This window comes from Brachycentrus maculatus, unplaced genomic scaffold, assembly GCF_059751285.1.
Source record: "Brachycentrus maculatus isolate JH-2025_06_01 unplaced genomic scaffold, ASM5975128v1 h1tg000438l, whole genome shotgun sequence".
NCBI lineage: Eukaryota > Metazoa > Arthropoda > Insecta > Trichoptera > Brachycentridae > Brachycentrus > Brachycentrus maculatus.
In genome coordinates, this window is record NW_028281186.1 from 362,638 (window position 1) to 384,316 (window position 21,679).

The window sequence follows — 21,679 nt, forward strand, 5'->3', positions numbered from 1 at the left end:
TGTCGTCCATTTATAGATATTTGCATATTCCTACTATCATTATCTGATCACTATGTACCTCTTGATATATCAAACAAATTTACCGTTTAAAAAAAAGATTTTTGTATGTTTTGTTATAATAAGGAAAGGATTTTTTTAATTGAAAACGATTAGGGACGTCACGGATATTAGCGGCTGTAAATTTTTACCTTAATAAGGAAAGTGTGTGGGAGCACGAAGGACATAGTGGTTGGCCATTATTGTTTTAGTTTTCTGCAGAAAACTTTCGAAAATAATCGTAACTGACCTCGCTCGCACGATAAAATTTAATAGACTTAACATCTGCAAGGTGCTATTTTACGATTGCCAAATTACTATCCTTACCCTCGTTCATTCAGTGAACGACTTCAGAAACTCACATTTCCAAGTATTTATTGTAGAATTTAGTCACGAAAATGTATGCGTGTTTGTTTGTACCGCTTGTATATTACTAGATGTACTGCTTTTGGATATTACTGCTACATGTATGTTGTATTCTCTTTAAATGAACAAAGACGATTTAGCCACACAAAAAAACTCCCTTTCTGTTTTCTCCATTTAGCATTCTGTGGCTGCGCAAACATAAGCGTAAATAGCCGGGTGAATTGTATTTTAAAATGTTTGTGATTCGGGAACAGTTGTAATTTATATCACCACAAAGATATTCGCATAAATCACTGAAAATATGTAAACAATATTATAAATTATGATACGTTTTTATATAAAATTAATACTCAAAATTATAATGTTTATTTTTTTAAATATATTACTCGTTGCTTTTATCATCTTATTAAAGTTATTAATTTCGGAATATTTTCTTTTGTTGAATTTTCGTTAATAAATTTAAAGAGCTTTTGAAATACTCCCTCTGAATAAAGGCTCCTTTATTGTCAACTTTTTTTTTACTGGCTGTATACACGGAGTAAATATATTAGTATATTTTTTAATGCAAAATTATTTTTGTAATTCACTTTGCAGTTTGGTTCATTATTTTAATGATATCCCGTAACTTTTTGCGTTCTCGAGGACTCGGAACAAACTCTATTTTTATTTATTCATTTAAACGTATTACATACACAAGTCACAAGTATTTTTCAGTTCATTTATTTGGACCCCTGACTGGGTTCTATTTTATGTATGTATGTCAGGCAGCTGGTTAATTTGGGTAAAGGTAATATATTGTGAGGACCTCACTCTTAACTAAGTTGTGTTTATTGGCTGCACGTGTATTTTCTTATGTCCTCGTATATTATAATGATGAATTTCTCTGTTAAAAATCGGTGTGCAAACATGTGTGCAGAGAAGGTAAAGCTCTTACCACCATGACAGGTCGTGAGCTCCGTGACTCATGTAGGTCTTGAGAGTGAGCTATGATGCAGAGGGAGGTCACAATAGACCTAATATGGTCGCAGTGACATTAGGGATGCAAGATCCCTTGACCTCATTTTTATAAAAATAAAAATAAATAATTATAATGATGAATTTCTCTGTAAACAAAATACTTTGCATACCCACATGTGTGTAGTTTGGGAGCTTTAGCTGTAGTCGCGAGCAGCATGTGCAGCTTTGCCCATATACCTAGATGCGAGCAGTCGGCCGGCTGTAGTGCGCTATTACAATGCAATTCCGCCGGGCGTCATCCCCGGCCGCGGTGAGACAGGGGGCGCTGCCCTCGCCCGTCCCCGCGCCCCCCGCCCCCGGTACTCGCGCGAGGGGAACCTAACCGAAAGGGGGCTCCGCCGTTACAGAAACTGCAGAGGGAGAAATAACTATTCGCGCCACTTTACTAACGGCCCATATGATCGTTTCGGAATATGCCGAAAGCTCGTCCAAACCCTCCCTAGGCGAACGGGGCTCGCTTCGAAAGGAAAGTGCGTTTTCAGCCGCCGCGCAATTTTCCCTCCAGATGAAATGTCTCCTCGCAGTAAGTTTTCGCATTTTGCCTCCGGCCAGCCGCCCACTGGGCTGCGCGGCTTTGATCCGCCGTAGCAGTCGCAAGCCGCCCATCGCGTGCGTCGCACCGAGTTCGCCCCTTCAGTCGCGAACGGTCGCTCGCCGCATGCGGTTGTATTTTGCGTGAACGAGAAGCGTCGAAGTTGACCATATGATTTTTGACACTTGTCATTTATTACGAGCCGAGTCCTTTGTTTTAGTTTATTACCAGCTCCCGTTTATATAAATTATGAAATAGCTTCCGCGTATGTTTTACTATTTTCGCTCTCAAATGATATTTTTAAGTTTTTAAACTTTCGATTTTTAAAAAGCGTTCGTTTAAATTTTGAGTGATGAGATTGTAATTTTGATCGGCGACTCCGTTCCGTGATTGTGTTGGATTCACCTGTAAAAGTGACAAAACCTCGAGAAGAAAGTTGCATTGTGTGTTATAAGCTACTCTCGAAGTGAGCCGCTTACTTCTCGACTAGAAAGTTAAGTTCTGGATTTCGTCCGTCGATTTTTGGGGCCGAGTTTTACAACAATCAACAACCGTGGATATTCTAAAAGCAACCATTTCTGGATTACCCAATGTTAGGATGGCGCTAGCAAGGTATTGATATGCATTCACTTTTATGTGTGTTGAACCGATGGGTTTCGTAAGTGTTTAGAAATTTAGCGCAGTTTTGCAAGGCCCGAGTTTCCCTTTATGTGTGAGCAGAATTTCTCTGTTCCGAACGGCCGGTTTCATCCGTTCGGTGCACTTCCCCTCGGCGACTACCTACTGACTGCGACTGCGGCTTACCTGCACCCTGTGTGTGCAGACCTCGGACATTGTTACACATTTTAAATTTCCTCGAAGCGAGGACAATCATAGATAGCTAAAGAATGCACGCACAGCCTCTCAGGGTCCACGTGCTTCGCTTTATCTACTTTACTAACTTAGCTCCAGGTTACAGCATCTGTTTACATTCGATTGACATTCGTGTCAATCCTGTCCTATGATTTTTTGTCAATTTATGCTAAGATATTTTTGATCCTTGTTATATGTTAGTTTGAAATTATAGCTTTAGGTTATTTGTTAAATACAAATATTACTTCATTATTTTTAATGTTAAGGATTATTATGTTTATTTTATTGAAATTTTTATATTGTGTGTAATAGTGTGTATGTAAGTGTGTCTGCTAAAAATCTCAAGATCAAATGATTTTTCAAATATCCCACCTGTCATCAGTATTAACGGATACGTATCGATTAATATCAATATAATTAAATTGACGCAAGAATCAACATTTGCAATGGCTTAGTTTCAAATAAACTTCATACTTTTTTTAAAAATAACATGTTCACGTATCGCTTCCACTGCGCTCGAATTTGTTTTAAAAAGTACGTAATCGTAGGTAAATTCAGGTCATTGAAATATTTTCTTAGCTCACTTTTTTCAATTGTGATGGCTCAATTAGATACTCTGACAGTTGAACACCGAGTACACGGCTTTACCGCTCCAAAACTATGACCCGGTTTGTCAAATCCAGGCGCAGACCGCCGACCTTACATTGACACAAGGAGATATTCAATGATTCATTAGAAATTTCACCTTTAGTTTAATTTATGTAGTGATATTCGTGTTTTTTTTGTTGTTGCATTTTTTTATAAAGTTGAACTCAATTAAATACATTGAGATCGAAAAATATGGCGAAAAATAGACTAAAAAACACTAAGGGTGGCGAAAAGATCATAATGTTTTCATTAATTGATTCGGCAGTCACTTTGTGGTAAAATCTATAAATCTATCCAGTTTTAATAAAAGTTTTACTTAGTGTTTAGAATTAGTAAAAATTTAGAATTAGCTTTACATACGGTGTTTGAAAATGATGCGGAATGCATCAAAACACGTGTCGCAGTAGATTTTAAGAAATAGTGGTATTTACTAAGTAATACTTAAATTAAAAAATATAAATAATGTATCTACATGGTACAATCTACACGGTGACGTTAGTAGGAAGTAATTAAATTAATTTCGTTCAATACAATCCTCTTCGTATACATTGAATTATTCTAGTTAAATATGATAAAATATATACTGACGTACGACCAGTTAGTTAGTTACTCCAAAGCCGGTCGCCGACAATATTTTATAATGCATGTACAGTATTTATTCTATGAATATTTCAAATGTTAATCATGAAGCTAATTGCTTACGATTGATAGATTCAATATCGGTTTGAAAAAGAAACAGCATCTTAGCACGACTTGTTTGCACACTAGGACTAGTATTAGTAGGTACTGTACTCCGAGTAGTAAGGCAACATGCTCAAACGATGCGTGCTAATCTCATTTGATAGCGAACTAGATCGCGCGGCTATCAAACCGGAGCGTTTGAATAAATATTTAAATTTCTTGGAAGCTAATCCAATTTTGATTACCCGAATACGTTCTTTCATTACTGCAATGGGAACGCTAAATTCTCACGAAACAGACGTGATGACCGGTCTACGCGAGACGTTTTATTATGCTCACTCTAATTTTTCATTTTGTTTATTAATCATATCTCTTCGGTACAATCTTCGCTCGTTATAACAATAGTAGAAATTTAGCTGGCAATCGTAGATTGTTCGTTTTATCTAGAAATGTTGAATTTGTCAGTTTTGTCGTATCCACATGTGTTATTTATTTTTTAGGTGTAAGTTGCATTTATTATTTACTTAGCTCTTTAAGTATGAGGTTTATAGATCATTAAGTGGATTTTTGTTTCTTCTAGCTAAAAAATGATTTATTTTAATCTGTGTTGGGAACAGGGGGGATTATCTAGTGTGGGTAACTTCTCGGCATTTGCTCATTACTGGGAAGAAACCACGTAAAACTCCTCGAGAGAAGTCGGACTGTCGACTGTCTTCAACAGTCCTTTCGTTCCACTAGAAGAGGGTTCGACATTTTGTGTCCTAGCTTGGTTTATGGTACTGATGTCCTTCGCTATTTTTATCGCTTTTCCTAAATTATTACATAAAGTAAAACATATAATCCACAGGTTTTGATTCCCTCTTTTCATAAAACGGCGTAAACAAAACTACTTCATCGTTTACGAAGTCTATTATACTGAAAATATTACTTTAAGGTTTAGTTAATTGAACAAACGATACAAATTTTCATGTGTATGGGGGTCAAATTCATTAATTTGTACACCACCCCTAAATCACGCTGATTTTGTTTTACTTTTTACTTTTTCCAAAATTCATATTGCACTGTGTTTGAATTTTATAAATTACCTTATACCTATACGATCTAACTCTTAAATTGAGATTACTAGTAGTTGAACAGTTACCTAGGAAGACGCACGACTTAATTTTCTATTTTGGATAAGTCGGAGTACTCTGAACGTGCATGCTGTCTTATTTTTATCCGTGACATTTCGAACTGCTTTGCACATTGACCGACCAACTCGGTCAGACGTCGTCTTTCCTGACTGGAGACACCCCGTGTTCCTGATATACATATAAGAATTTTGCATTAGCATCTGTTTAATATACAATGCATCGCTTCAATTTAAATTTAATGAACGATGTAAAATATATAAAAATATAATATGCCAGATATATTCTACCAAAGTTTTAAAAATTGTTTTTTATTCGTTTTACATACATATATAAAAATATGGACCCACCGTCACCTACGTGACCTATCTATTTTATGTTTTAGTCTCTTCTCCTGACCCTTATCCGCACCCAATGGTGCATAGGGCACTGCATCGTATCGACGCAGTGTTATCTTGATTGTTACTGCATGAAGACAAGATTATTTATTAGTTTTGTGTTTCTTGTAGGTACCAGTCCAGTGTAATATTAAATATAATATAATACGATAGTGAAAATCACTTAATATATACATATTTATATTGACCCCCCTGGGAATGGAACCCGGTACCTCCAACACAATAGCCAAACGCTTTTACCACTACACAACGGTCGTGGACAATATTTTAGCTTTGAATATAATATCATCTTAAATATATTTTTTTTAATTAATAAAATACTGTTCATAACGATCCATAACTACGTGCGTTTACTTTTATGGAAAGCATATCTCATGGAAGAAAAATAAAAGTTTTTTCATTTAAAACTGAATTTTATTTTGTTCGTGGAATACTCATATTTTACAAGTTGGAATTATTGTTTATACCGACTACCTTTGGTCTATACATTTTTTTCCGTGTAACCATCTTTAAAAAAAATATTTGTAACGATTTCGAAACACATAATTCAATTTATTATGAGACAGGTTTACTGCGGATGTACTTCGTAAATATATTATATTATTTCATTATACTTATTTATAGTGTGTATCATAAGGTTTTATTATGCGTTTTTTCTTGTTGTCAATGTGGATATATATAGTCTTCCTTTGTTTCGCGTTATCAAATGATGTCAATATGTCAAAAGGAAATATTGTTGCAACGCCATTATGTTTTATCTTTTAACCGCTAAGAGCAATCGATAAACCTTTGTGGGTTAGATTCTTTCTAGTTCACATTTTTATTGTTTTGCCTACTTTGGAAGTAAAAGGTAGCATACGCGATGAGGTATTATTAATATTGTTAGATTCGTCTTTCTATTATATTATAGCGAATGAGTTTCCAGTGTATTGGGGTCGTTAGTGAGTTTCTAAGATTATACGTAATTGGTACCTGGTCATATACGTCACCGTCGCAGAAGCACGGAGACTCATTGTAATGTCATCGCATGGTAAAGAGAAAATTAGATAAATTTACTTATCTATATCCCGATCATTTGAGCTGAAACGATCTATAGTTTTCTCTGATATGTTATTCTTTAACTAGATAGTTATCTAGTTAGATATCCATATACGTTTTCTGGGTCGTGGTTAATACACCCACTATGATTTTTTTTAAATCAGTCGTGTACTTCCAATATGCACACATTCCATATGTGCAAATATTTAGCAAATTGACAAAATTAAGTCGTTTCTTTACAAAATATTTCTTTGTATATGTTACGTATCATTATATATATAAAAATAAAAGTGGAATTTGATCCAATAATTTGTTTTTTTTTAGATACATTACCAAAAATATTTAAATGGAATTGTAACAACTTACTGCATTTGCAATAAATTACATATTTCTTTAAAAAAACCTACTATATATGAAATCACACATTTTTCAAACATTAAAAGCTGGGTCAAGCAATCCCTGTATACACTTATGTACCAGCCAAATTCTCAGACTTTCATCTTCTTTGATATATTTTTAAAAAAACGATAGATATATCATCTTAAATATTGACATATCATCCGTAGGATGAATAATCCAGTATCTGATAGATATAAAAAATAATAAAATATTTTAAATTTCAAATTACTAGTTAAAATACATGTAGCTTTCTTTGACACCATGGTTATTATGGTTTTATTATATCGCTCACTCCTTTCAACAACGTCATATATCAAAAATCGTCAATTTTGAGTTGTGCATGTATGTTTTCGGAATGCCCAGAAAATGTACTATATCCCAGAAAAATAGGCATATTTTAAACTTAATATTTACCCGCTACAGGGCAGAAAATGTTGTTTGCATTTTGAAGAAAAGGTATTGTTTAATTATTTTTTTAAATACTAAATATTTTTCAAATGGAGAAAAAATATTCAGGTTTTACCTAAAAAGATGTGTTGCACAGTAAAAAGTTCAATAAGTGGCTTGATATTTATTTTTAATACATTTTATTATATTTTTTAACTTTCAAAACGATTTCCTGAATAATCAAGTTTTTCGATATATGACGTTGTTGAAAGGAGTGAGCGATATGTGCACTATGGGGTTAATCGGTTATGGAGATCTCCACTTTTGATTTGCACAGATTCTTATGACTAAATTGAATGTTAGCACAGTTTTTCCATTCATTTGGCCATTAGGAGTAGTAACTAGTGTAGATATGTATATATGTATGGATATGTGTTGCCAGTGAGTAAACCTCGCGGAGTGGTGAGGAGACCTTGTTTCTCGTCTCACTTACCCACATTACGGTGGAAAGATATGATGCTTGACAGTACCTAACTATCGAACCACCTACTTCTCGGCACATGGCAAAATTATTGATCATATTCAACGCCACTTCCGCCGGCTCTTCCGTCATATTCAAGTTTGTTTCGCAGTTAGCATTTTTTGAAAATTTATGTATACATCGATATTTAAAAAAAAAGAGATTGGTTTAATTAGTATTCATTGATCCATCGATTTAAAGATATCCGCTTGTACCATATTGAAGAAAAAGCAATCAAGCAATATTGTTTTAGAAAATTATATATATATATATATATATATATATATATATATATATATATATATATATATATATATATATATATATATATATATATATATATATATATATATATATATATATATATATATATATATATATATGTATATATATATGTATATATATATATATATATATATATATATATATATATATATATATATATATATATATATATATATATATATATATATATATATATATATATATATATATATATATATATATATATATATATATATATATATATATATATATATATATATATATATATATATATATATATATTCTTCTACAAACTCTTATCTGCTCCCAGTGGTGCATAGGGTACTAAATAGTATGTTATCAATGTTATCTCGACCGTTGAAAGGTGATTAGCCCTTCGCTGCAGATATCAGTTCAGGTTAATATCAAACAAACATTAGAGTGATAAATCACTTATATTTATTTTTACCCCCCAGGTAATCGAACCCGGGACCTCCGGCACGGTAGCCAAACGCGCCGACCAATACACTACGAAGGCGTACAAATAATTGTTAGGTTAGGTTATCAATTGTATGAACAAAATCCGGCATAATAGTGTTTGGTTGTGTTCGTGTACTCAGTACTAGATATATTTACATACATGTGTTTTATCAACAAGAGCAGTATGTTTCGAATGTAACTTTTGAAGTCGTGTCATCTATTGATTTGGATTAGCGGGTCAATAACGTCAGCGCTGAATAAACATGTCAGTTTAACAAACATCTGATTCAGTGTGTTAGCCGCTTTTCCACCATACGTCCCAACAATTGGACAGAAATGTCAAGGCGCCCGCCGCACCTTGGGCCCGCCGATAGCCTTTATATTATACATTTTTTCTCTTGGCATTTTTTTCCCGAATCGCGCTTTCCACTGCCGATCAAACTTTGCCCATTTTCAATGCCCGCTCCAAATTTCCGTCCAACCAGTTCAACGTGGTGCCGGCTTTTGATTCAGACGGCATTGGGATCCTCCACACCCGCCTTGAAAATGGTCATTTAATTTTAATATTAACAATTTGGGAAATATTACATTTTTAATCGTTACCCGCACCTTCCTCGTAGAATCTGTGTCAAGGGTTGAATTCTCGTAATGTACATTCAAATCCATATTTAAACAACTTCGGATGACTGATTTTACAGTACCTGCTATCTCGTCATCAAATGTATGCTGAAATAATTGGGTTTTTTCAACAGTCCGCGAGAATGTGTAAATACATATTCCTCGTTACTAAAGCTGTAACGACATTTCATTGAGTTATGATATATGTATATATATTTAAGTTTTGTATTGTCATTTCTAGAACTGCATTTTATAAAGTAAAATAAGAACTATATTTTGTATATTAAAAGTATTGTTAACTTTATGGTATGGTAATATAACACTCTTCTTATCATTCAGCGTCCACTATGTGTAATACCACTTTAATAAACACAAATTCGTGACTGCCTGTTTCGGAATTCATTCCATTATAAATAGATATTAATTGTATTTTAATGACCTGTTGATGGAATGATTATTCCGAAACCGGTAGTCACGAATTATTGTTTATCAAAGTAGTATTACACAAAGTGAACGATGAATGAGAAGGATAGTGTAAGTGTAAGAACTTTTTTTCCACATTTATTTTATTTGACTAATGACCGGGTTTCGTTGTGACCGACATTATCGGACGGGAGACCAGTCTGTTATTTATGATAAGAATTATATTTGTTTGAAATAATGTTCGTACATCCACCTCCAAGTCCGTATCGCGTCACGAATACCGTTGACGATACGAGAGCTGACGTACGTCGGCCTGCGGGCCATGCCGCGAGTTAGTGTGCTGACGTAGTGCGTACTGGCACTTGTGGTATACCATACCATGTGGAGAATGTACACTCTTGGGGTCGCCACATATCGACAAGCCTCCAAACACGCCTCCGTGCCAAGGCGTACAGCTGACTGATCGAGATACTACTTGTTACAAATGCCATCTAACATGTCACACTTGGTCTACTGGCTACATTAGTTTAGAGACTATAAGGAATGTGTATTTGATTACGCATTTTTATCGATTGCGCGGTATGATCGATAATCTTGAAATTATCCGGTGCATTGGGATGTATGTTGCCGATATTTACCTAAGACAGCGTCGGCATAGATTGTTTGACATTTCTATAAACAGGACCGACATGCCTATGGTTATGCCTGAAGGAAGAGCTTCCCCTATGCAGAACAATTCTGTTCAATTCCGAAGCGGGATTATTCTACAACTTTAACAAGAGTCTTTTTACTTACTTTTTAATATGTGTTATTAATATATACTTACGCTTTAAATATAAGTTTGTCATGTTTATGTTAATTAATTAATAAATCTAATTGAATTGGTCATTAAACGGTAATCCAATTCCCATTTTTAGTTTTTCTGCACCGTTGGCCTGATACGGTCATATTATTGTTTCTTGTACAATACCAGGTTGATTATCGTCACATTCATTCAAGAAAACGCCTTAGTACTAAAAAGTAGGACAATTATTACTGCGCTCGATATACATTTACACATACCGTGTCAACTATCGTAACCAATCAAATAATACGGAATGTTGTGATATGGATATATTAGTATGTGCTAAAGATCTAAATTATTTATTTATTTCATTTCACTGTGACTTATTTTTTGCCCTTTTTCACCTATTAATTTTTTTATAATGAGTCATATTGGTATCGTAATCTGTTTATTCTGTTGACATACATTATTTTAATATTTTTTTACGTAAGAATGCCTCTTGGCAAAATGTCTTTATTATCGGTTTTCGCATTCCTTTTCTAACCTGTGGTGAGCTGTAGCTTTGTATGCTAAGTCGCTTAATATTGCACACAGCTTTGTCTCCATTATTTATCTCGACATAATTTTCGTTAGATTTCATAATCGCGCAATATGGACGCGCCTAGTAAAAAGGCGTGTATAAGTGTATCGCAGCAGAGCGCGGTCAGGTGATACGTTATTCCGTTTTGCTACGGAGGCTCGCTCGTTCCGTCACCTTGTGCATCGGGCCCAAGTTACGTAAGAAAGTGTGTCACGGTCCTGAAATGGAACCACTCGGCCGTCTTCCCATGGCCCGGCGGCCGCTCGCTGCACCAACCTCCGCCGTATCTTCCGCCGAGCGGGTCTCGTAGCCTCAATACTGATCCACATTATGAGGCTGTACTGTGCTGCACTGCACTGCTAGCACTCTGCTGCTGTCCCCCGAGCCGCGGCTTCCCGTGTCCGAGTGCCCTGCAATATTTAAAGAGTGAACGATATAACTTTCGCAATGGTTCGCGATTGTTACTTGTTATCTCAATATATATAATCAAGGGCACGTAAGACTAGTTGTATTGACGTAAAGGAAGCTAAAAGTGTGTGTCGGGACAGAAGAGTGTACCGTTCCACCCCCTCTGCCTATCTCTATAGCGAAGCCGCGTGGCGGTAATAGTTAATTACATAAATTTATATTTTTTCCTTTTAAAAAAATTACGAAAATATCTAAATTTGTAACCTTTACTCAAATACATTTTTCACTTTTTTGTTGTTGTTGTTACCCATGTTAGTACGGCTGTCCAAACTTAAAACACAGTAAGGGACATTTTTTTGTAGTACGTTTTTTTTTGCATTTTTGGACTAAGTAGATTCTACTTAGTCCAAAAATGCAAAAAAAAACGTACTACAAAAAATGTCCCTTCCTGTGTTTTAAGTTCGGACAGCCGAGTATTTTCGTAAGGTGAAAGTGAATTACAAATAAATATTTAAGATTTGTATTGACATTTCTTGGTGGAGCTGTATTTCATATAATGAAATAACACTACTCTCTAGTCCGATGATGCCGGTAACGTCGAGACCTGGTAACTGATCAAATACAATAAATGTGCAAGAAACTATATATTTGTTATTTTATTATATGAATTATATTTGTTTAAAATAATGTTCGTACATCCACCTCTATATGTCTATACCGTTAACTTTATACAAGTTCTCGATTTTTATTTATTTAATGTTTTAAATTATCGAGTTCAAAATTACGTAGCATATTTTAGTGTCAACTATCAGGAGGCAATTGTTGCAGTCGTGTTCCATTTTATTGATGTGTTTACGTTTCAATTTATTCTTTAGCGTAATTTATTAGCACTCTATTACGTTTTCATAATGAGGTTTATTCTGACTATCAACTGCGACATATTTATGCACGACGTACATTAATTTTTCTTTATTGTGTTTGCATATTGCATCTTCTGGAATGACTTGTATCTTGATAGTATGATATACCTTCGGTTTTCATTAAAAATTCGCTATAGTCGGAGTAGGTCATCGTGTCGCGTTCGTGACCCCATATAGTTTATTACAAATGATTCTCTCGTGTACAATGGATTCCGATTACGATTGCCCTCCTATAGCAATAATTGTTATCAATTACGAGTCTTTAGGCATAGGTAGGTGGTATCGCCAGTACATACTGGTCGCCATCATCGTTTGTTACAGTACGGAGCGCGGGTGAGCGCAACGCGATTGCGCCTAAAACCTTCGCCAATACCATTTTTTTACCTGCCATTGTGCGGTAGGTACTGTACTATGTATTTGCATCGGTAGACGTTTTAAACCTTAAATTGTATCCTTTTTACGCATTGGAATAATTATACTCATATGCCAGACATTTTGGTTCTGCGAGAGTGTTTTTTCCTAGAATTTTCACTCATGAATTACATGAAATTATAGTAACTTTAAACATAACGAGTAAATCCACTCACGAGTACGTATAGGCTATAAAACTAATAAAATTGAAGTCCTAATAGGGCCATGATAAGCGGTGTTGCATAAGCCGTAGATAGATTTCAGAGTCACTTGAACGTTAGGTAATTTTAAAAAAAAATTGCTTTATATTGCCATCTTAATATAGATGAAGAAGAATATGGAAGTTTGAGAATTTACAGCGCTTACGACCTATTAAAGGTTAGTTTAAGTGATCACTCTATATACGTGTAACGTTCACCATTCTACACATGATTGACAACCACGCTAATCTAATATCGGAACATGTTTATATCCTTTAATTGACACTTTCTCTCACATGTGAGTTCTCGGCACCATCCATGGTTGAGTTGAGTAACCGTTTTATTTAGCCAAGACCCTTTTGAAATGTATCTTGTATTCTAGAGATGTCCATATTTGTGAACAAAGATTTGGACACACGTTTTGCTTAATATTAATTTTTCACTATCATTGCAGTTATCCCGGTGACTTTGAAGTAAGTCTTAAATTTACTAACCTGCTATTATTTTGTGATGTTATAGAATTGTCCATTACTTGAAAGCATAATTTTACGTAACGTTATGTAGCATTGGCGGTAGTTAAATCCCGAATGCAAATAAGCCAAGGCTCCAGCGTGCATCTACTTGAGATTGTCTCGGCTGTATTAAGTTCAATCTCCGCGTTTTTCTCTCGATTCTCTCTTTTGAAATGTATTTCCGTTCAAGGGAGCCGACCCAGTAACCCTTTTTATACCTACATATATAATGGTATGCAGGTATCGCAATACGATGTGAATCAAGATTTAAATTTAGCTCTTGAAACGAGATATTTATGGAAATGTGACGTTCTTTATTCCACATCTAATCAATAATTTATACAAAGATTTTATTGATATCAACATTGATGAAGAAGTTCATTGAGATTTGAATATGGAAAAATTACAGGATGTAGAACCTATCAATGGCTGGTTTAAGTGATCATTTTGCATTATGTCTATGTATATATATTTTGCTTTTAGTGGAAAATTGTTTCTGAATCATTTAATCTCATTGTTCATTTTTTTTCTCTAACCTGTACTTTCTATATGTCTAAATGTATTTGTTATTTTCCCTTTAAAATAAATAAATAAAATTAAAATAAATATTCATATATATATATATATATATATATATATATATATATATATATATATATATATATATATATATATATATATATATATATATATATATATATATATATATATATATATATATATATATATATATATATATATATATATATATATATATATATATATATATATATATATATATATATATATATATATATATATATATATATATATATATATATATATATATATATATATATATATATATATATATATATATATATATATATATATATATATATATATATATATATATATATATATATATATATATATATATATATATATATATATATATATATATATATATATATATATATATATATATATATATATATATATATATATATATATATATATATATATATATATATATATATATATATATATATATATATATATATATATATATATATATATATATATATATATATATATATATATATATATATATATATATATATATATATATATATATATATATATATATATATATATATATATATATATATATATATATATATATATATATATATATATATATATATATATATATATATATATATATATATATATATATATATATATATATATATATATATATATATATATATATATATATATATATATATATATATATATATATATATTCCCCATTCTACCCATAACACTCCCAAGTCGTTAGTTCTGTTAATACTCAACGTAACTACTAACTATCACGCCGCTTCCCGCAGGGGTAGGCAGAGAGAATAGAACGCCATACCACTCTGTCTTTGCAAACATTTTACGCCTCTTTCACGTTCATGCATCTCCTCATACGTACCCGCCGATTATTTCGACGTCCTCAATCGATAAGCTTTGTCATCTTTATTAACATATCAATGGGATATTTAAGTAAATAACTTCTAAATGGAGTGCGCTTTTAATTAATAGTTTATAAAACTGGAATATTCAGTTCCTAGAATGATTTACTTTACCCTTCGTATAGTGTATCATTATGATATTACACTGTATTCGTGCTTTCCTTGTTTAGCAGCTATTATCTTATGTATGTGTAATAGCGTTAGCCGCCAAATAGTCTGGATACACACATATTAGTTGCGAGTACGTCAACATTTTCCGATTTATCAATACATGCGACTAGACGGATTGTCGATTGAGTCTTGAGGCTAAAACTACAACTCTATTATGTGTGCGATAAGAACACGCACGTGATTTCTCGGAATACGTTTCTGCTTACTGCTCATTGTAAAATGCGCCTTATTATTTACTGCCCTTGTAGTATCCTTCAAATAAATATTTGAGATAAATAATAATACTTCTCGTGGTCAGGTCTGGAGTCAGAATAATCGGGGGGTATGTATGAGTAGATGCACGAATCTGAAATGGCAAAGCATGTTTGCAAAGACAGAACGATGTGGGGTTCTATTCTCCCTGCGTACCCCTGCGAAAAAGCGGCGTGATGGTCAGTTAGTTATTTCATGTACAAGATTTAATCAAATTATAATAACACAAAATGACGCCCTTTTTGCTATTTTTATTTTAATAATAATAAATAATAAAACTCTTATCAGCACCCCAATGGTGCATAGGGCACTGCTTCATATGAACACAGTGTTATCTTGATCGTTCACACACGAAGGAAAGGTGATCAGCCCTCCGCTTCAGGTACCAGTCCAGGGTAATATTGAATAAATATTACAGTGAAAAAATCACTTGTATTTATTTGACCCACCTAGGAATCGAACCCGGGACCTCCAGAACGGTAGCCGAGCGTGCTGACCATTACACTACAGAAGCGGTTTTTATTTTAATGATACAAATTAATTCCATTAATTGATTCAACAGTCACTTTGTGGTAAAATCTTTTAATTTTTAATTTAACTTTTCCTTAGTAAATACCACTGTTTTTTTTTTTTTTAATAATTGTGACACGTGTCACGATGCATTCCGGATAATTTTTAAACACCGTATGATTTGTGGTTTACGGTGTTTGAAAATGATGCGGAATGAATCGAAATACGAGTCACAATAGGTTGAATGAATTTCTGAATTTATGAATAACTATTGTTTCAAAATGTTGCAGCTTATGATTTTTTGTATTAATTATTTTTAGGATTATTACGTTATTGTTTTTAAATTAATGATCATTATCTATTAGATACAGATTTTAAGAAAAAGCGGTATTTACCAAGTAAAACTTAAATTAAAAATTAATTCATTTTACTACAAAGTGACTGGCGAATCAATTAATGAAATAATACTTTTTATTTTTTTATGTACAATTTTTTGAGTGTTTCCAAATACTTGTTCACAAATCTGGAATACTTTTCGTTCAAATTAAGTTTCTTATAGTTGTCGACCAACGAGACACGTCTGGTGCAAAATAAATTCGTCTTTAAGCGTAATACCGTTGGAGGCGATGCAACAGAAATAAATAAACCCCAGAAAGCCATTAGGGTGTAGAGGAGCAGCAGCCGAGCACAGGAGTGTAGGAGGGTAGTGGGACGTCAGGGGTGAATGACTTCCACGGGGCAGATGGAACCGAGGCTCTATTCTCCACTACGGGGTGGATACATTGGATAAAAATGTAAAGAAACCCCATCGATTGAATATATGCATCGAGATTTTATGTTTCATTTTTATTCTAAGTTTTACTTGGTAAATATCACTCTTTACACCAAAGCTTTTTTTATACCATAAGTAAAACATCAATAAATAAAAACATGGATAGATTTAACACAAAGTGACTGCCGAACCAATTAATGATATTTATGGTTCAAACCATATATTTATCAGGACTATAACATTATTTTAATATTTTTTATATATTTGTTTTTTTTTATAATTTTTTTATATAAAGTTTAAACATAAGTAGGGTCATGATAAGCGGTGTTGCATACGCCGTAGCTAGATTTCAGAGTCACTTGGACGTTAGGTTATTCAAAAAAATGACCAGTCGAATTGAGTATGTTTGCACAGATGTGCACACCGACGTATATTCCCGAGAGCCAGTGCACAGCACGGCTATCCAAACTCAAAATCACAGTAAGGGACATTTTTTTGTAGTACGTTTTTTTTGCATTGTTGGATTAAGTAGATTGTACTTAATCCAAAAATGCAAAAAAAAAGTACTACAAACAAAATGTCCTTTACTGTGTTTTGAGTTTGGACAGCCGAGCAGTGGCAGTGCGCGAGTACTCGCGACCTTTCGCCTACTCTGTGCATCCTTTGCGTGTGATCTGATTACCATTTGATACCTCGTCGGTATGATTTCCTTGGTCGCCGACATAACCTGATTACGGCTTCGGCAGCTGCTGCAAGGTTCGCGCGGAGGCCGCCTCGGTCCGGCTGCTCGGCTCTTCTCGCCTCGTCTCGTCTCCTCTCGTCTCCTCTCGTCTCCTCTCGTCTCCTCGCGTCTCCCTCCGCCCCGGCCCGCGCGGCGCTCCCACAAGTGGGGCGACCTTGCCGGCCCGATGCTGGCTGATGATGATGCCTCTTTCCTCGGGTATCAGTTGCCACACGCGTAATGTTATCATTTATCACACAAACAATTTTTTTTTTCACATTTTCAATAAATTTCGTAACTTATAAATAAGCCAATACTTCACATATCGCTCACTCCTTTCAACAACGGCATATATCAAAAATCGTCAATTTTCAGTTGTGCATGTTTTCGGAATGCCCAGAAAATGTACTATATCCCAGCAAAAGCGGCATATTTTAACTTAATATTTATTTACCCGCTACACAGCAGAAAGTGTTGTTTTTGCATTTTAAAGAAAAGGTAATGTTTAACTATTTTTTTTAAATAAACTAAATATTTTTCAAATGGAGAAAAAACCTTCAGATTTTACATAAAAAGATTTTTTCCAAAGTAAGTACTTCAATAAGTGGCTTGGTATTTCTTTTTAATACATTTTATTATATTCTTAAACTTCAAAAACGATCACCTGAAAAATCAAGTTTTTCGATATATGACGTTGTTGAAAGGAGTGAGCGATACCCCTTAACTGATGGCGTTACAATAGACCAACTTCACAAAAGTATCGAAAACCTTACCGGTATATGGTAAGATCTAAGACCATTGTATGTATATACAGGTTTTAAGAATTAATGCGATCTGGATGTTCAATAATAAGCAGAATGAAAAACCTTACACAAGTGTATAAAGTATAAAGTGATCGCTTAAGCCAGCCAAATGCCATGTCGTTAGCTCTAGGATTCTCTGACTTCCATCTTCTTTCATAAAAAAGAGAAGAATGAGACATATTCCATATCACTTATCACCGATCTGTAAATACCATATTCCCATCGATGCCGGCCATCTCCGAGAATTACGAGCGCCGCTTGCGGCCAGTTTATTGCCAGCAAACCTTCGAAACGGCCGGCCACTATACTTCTCTCGCCCGCTTATTACGATTGACATTGATATTTGGATTATTACAATTCCAAATGGGTTTACAACAGTCTTGATCCACTTTTCAAAAACGAGAAAATCGTTTTGTTACGCATTATGATAATGAAGCACTGCGGAGTATCAAGTTTCAGCAACACAATAGACAGATGTAAACTAGGTAGCACTTTATTAAGACCACACGTTTCTCCGATTTCTTGTAAAAAAAAACAATGTTAACAATGCTCGGCTACATAGTTAATGAGCTCAGCTAAACGTACCATACGTGTAATATTTATCTACTCGCTTCTACAATAGTACAGCCTTATAAGACAAACTACTGATTATTTAACTATAGACCTTTATACTTTACTAAACCCGTAAACGTAAGATCCTTTTTATCCTTTTATTACTAACGTTTTTTTTTACTTAAGAATGAATGCAACACATATTCCTTTATATAAATAAAATATGTTTAAAAAACGTATAATCTGTTTTTTTTTAACCCTTTCCGATGGTGCATAGGGCACTGCATCATACAGAGTGATATCTGGATCGTTAACACGAAGGAAAGGTGATCAACCCTCCGATTCAGGTACCAGTCCAGGGTAATATGGAATAAATATTAGAGTGAAAAATCACTTTTATTTATTTTGCCCCCCCCCCCCCCCCGGGAATCAAACCCGGGACCTCCAGCATGATAGCCTAGCGCGCTAACCACTACACTAAGACGGACAAAATCTTTTACTAAAAAATGTTAAAACACGTCGCTTTATAAAAATAAAAAAACATATCTAAATGAAACATAATGTGTAAATTTCTTTTATGGTATAAAAATCAATATTATTTTAAAAATCTATATTATAAATACTTTTAATCGAAATAAAATGTTTCATATATATTTTGAAAAATGTTCATCCTTAAAGAAATGTTTTTGAATATTTTTTCCAACAATATGAGTGTATGAAAGGACTGTCGCTGAACTCTCTCAATACCGATACCCTTTGTGTAACGTTAGTAAGCCGACCGATTTGAGGTCACCTCGAAATGCACTCTGAATTGGACCGATACGATGCGACTCATCGGCATAATAAAGGCATTCTTTGTTTCGTTTTTTTATAAGTATTTTTCCGTTGCTTTATTTTCTAATAAATTTCAAACTTTGATCGCTTTGAATAAATTAAAAATTGGTCTTTACAAATTTATGAATAGTCATTATTAGATTCTGGATTAAATCTAACATCATCGTACTGGATTTTGGTGATTTTTGCGTGTTTAGTAAACTAATTGAAACGATCTAAACATTTAGATTGTAAATAATCATACATGATACGACTGCTCAAAGGTTGCATATTTTTGTTGTTCCTCAAAACCAAAATTAGTAGCTTTTTAAATAAACTTAAAAACTAACTATCACGCCGCTTCCTCGCAGGGATAAGCTGAAAAAATAAAACGCCACACTCTTCTGTTTTTCAAACAATCTTCGCATCTTCCACACTCATGCATCTCCTCATACACACCCGCCGATTATTCCGACTCCCTGACCTTTCCTAGGTCCTCCTCTGCCTCTATTACCACCACATTCGCCTCATAAATTTGTTTTACTATTATTTCTTCATTCATTCGATTCACATGGACCAATCCATCTCAACACACTTTTCTTAATTTTATCGATAATGCTTTTAAAATATACTATTTAACTTACGATAAGGTAGTTAGTTACTCTAAAATCATTATTCCTCGAAAACTTTATGTATTGATACCTATAAATTAAATATTCTTTTGTTGGGTTATATTTATGTGATCGGCGTCGATAGTTGTTGGACGCACGAAACCATTAATTCAATTGGGTTATCCGCCATAAAGTAGTTTCACGCTATCAGTTTATGATATGAAATGAAATATGATAATGAAAGTGATAACTTGCTAATTTCGCGTTCGTGATTAGGTATTCTGAGAATATTCGTTTCTTGTAAAAACGTGTGTGCATATATAATACTATACTGTTTTCGACTTTCATTTAATTATATTTCTTCTCTTGTCACATATTATCTTTGCTTTTAACAATTGCAACTTGCTATTCGCGAAATGAGTGTAAGTGTGTCCGTGAAATAATATACATATTGTATATCACACGCCCAATTAACGAAAGTATCTTCACTGTCTACAACTCGCATTCATTTCAAATTAACTGGGTTATCAAATACGTGGATATTTCTGTGTGTTTTTTATGCTTCGTCAGGTAGGTACCCAGGTCTCATACGTGGAAAATAATTAAGGTGGTCATAAAAAAGAATATCTTAGTTCAAGTGCTCAATTTCACGCATATTTGCATAGTTTTCAGTATGTGGGACACTTTTCTTCCGTCTAGTTACAAAAAACCAAACACTGGTGACACATTTACTAAAATCTTGCGCTACTCTGTTTCGACAAATCTGCTGTAAATAACTGGTTTTTGAGTGTCAACAATGTACTTTACTCATCGTAATATAACGAGCCGTCAACATCAAAAATGAACATTTACTTGTATTTGATTAGTCATATACAAGGCGAAATGTCTAGTATCATTATCGCCTTTATCTTGCGTTTGTGCTGTCGTGTAGTATGTATTTAGAATATCAATATAATATTCGGTTCACTGCTTCTTACAGATAGTAATTACTAGTTGGTTTTTCTAAGTATACATGATTTATTGCTAATCATTATTATCAAGTTTATTCGGGATATCATCGGCATATAAGTACGGATAAAATACCAAAATAATATTACTTTATTTTAAATAAGGCCAAATATTTCTACGATTGTAATAACATTGTTTATTAATGAATTTTACTTTTACTAAAGTGTGTTTCTAACTGTACATTTTTATTGTAATCAGTACAAAATTAAGTTTGTAAGATTTTTTGTACATATTAGTGAGAAAATCTTTTTGTTATATTAAACTCCTTGTACGGAATAATTTTTTTTCTTCTTATATTATATTTTTAACAAATAACGAAAGTTTAAAAAAAACAGTGTTTATCAGTGTTTTTTTGTATTC

General features: G+C 33.5%; 1 protein-coding gene and 1 long non-coding RNA gene across 5 annotated transcripts in view; one reads left to right on the plus strand and one right to left on the minus strand.

Annotated features, from left to right (window-relative positions):
* rdx (BTB/POZ and MATH domain-containing protein rdx) overlaps positions 1-21,679 on the plus strand; it is a 226,889-nt gene that overhangs the window by 127,652 nt on the left and 77,558 nt on the right. For 2 of the 4 annotated variants that reach the window (XM_088271364.1, XM_088271366.1), the window contains exon 1: positions 2,055-2,563. The exons of the other annotated variants lie outside the window; for them this stretch is intronic. In XM_088271364.1, the coding sequence (XP_088127490.1) occupies positions 2,550-2,563 (14 nt within the window). In that variant the 5' untranslated portion in view covers positions 2,055-2,549. Of the gene's footprint in view, positions 1-2,054; positions 2,564-21,679 lie in introns of those variants that run through there. 4 annotated transcript variants of the gene reach the window in all.
* Positions 11,051-18,958, minus strand: LOC148302594 (uncharacterized). Its single transcript, XR_015838628.1, has 2 exons — positions 17,494-18,958; positions 11,051-11,563 (listed from the first exon to the last, which is right to left on the minus strand). It is a non-coding gene; the product is annotated as an uncharacterized LOC148302594 (long non-coding RNA).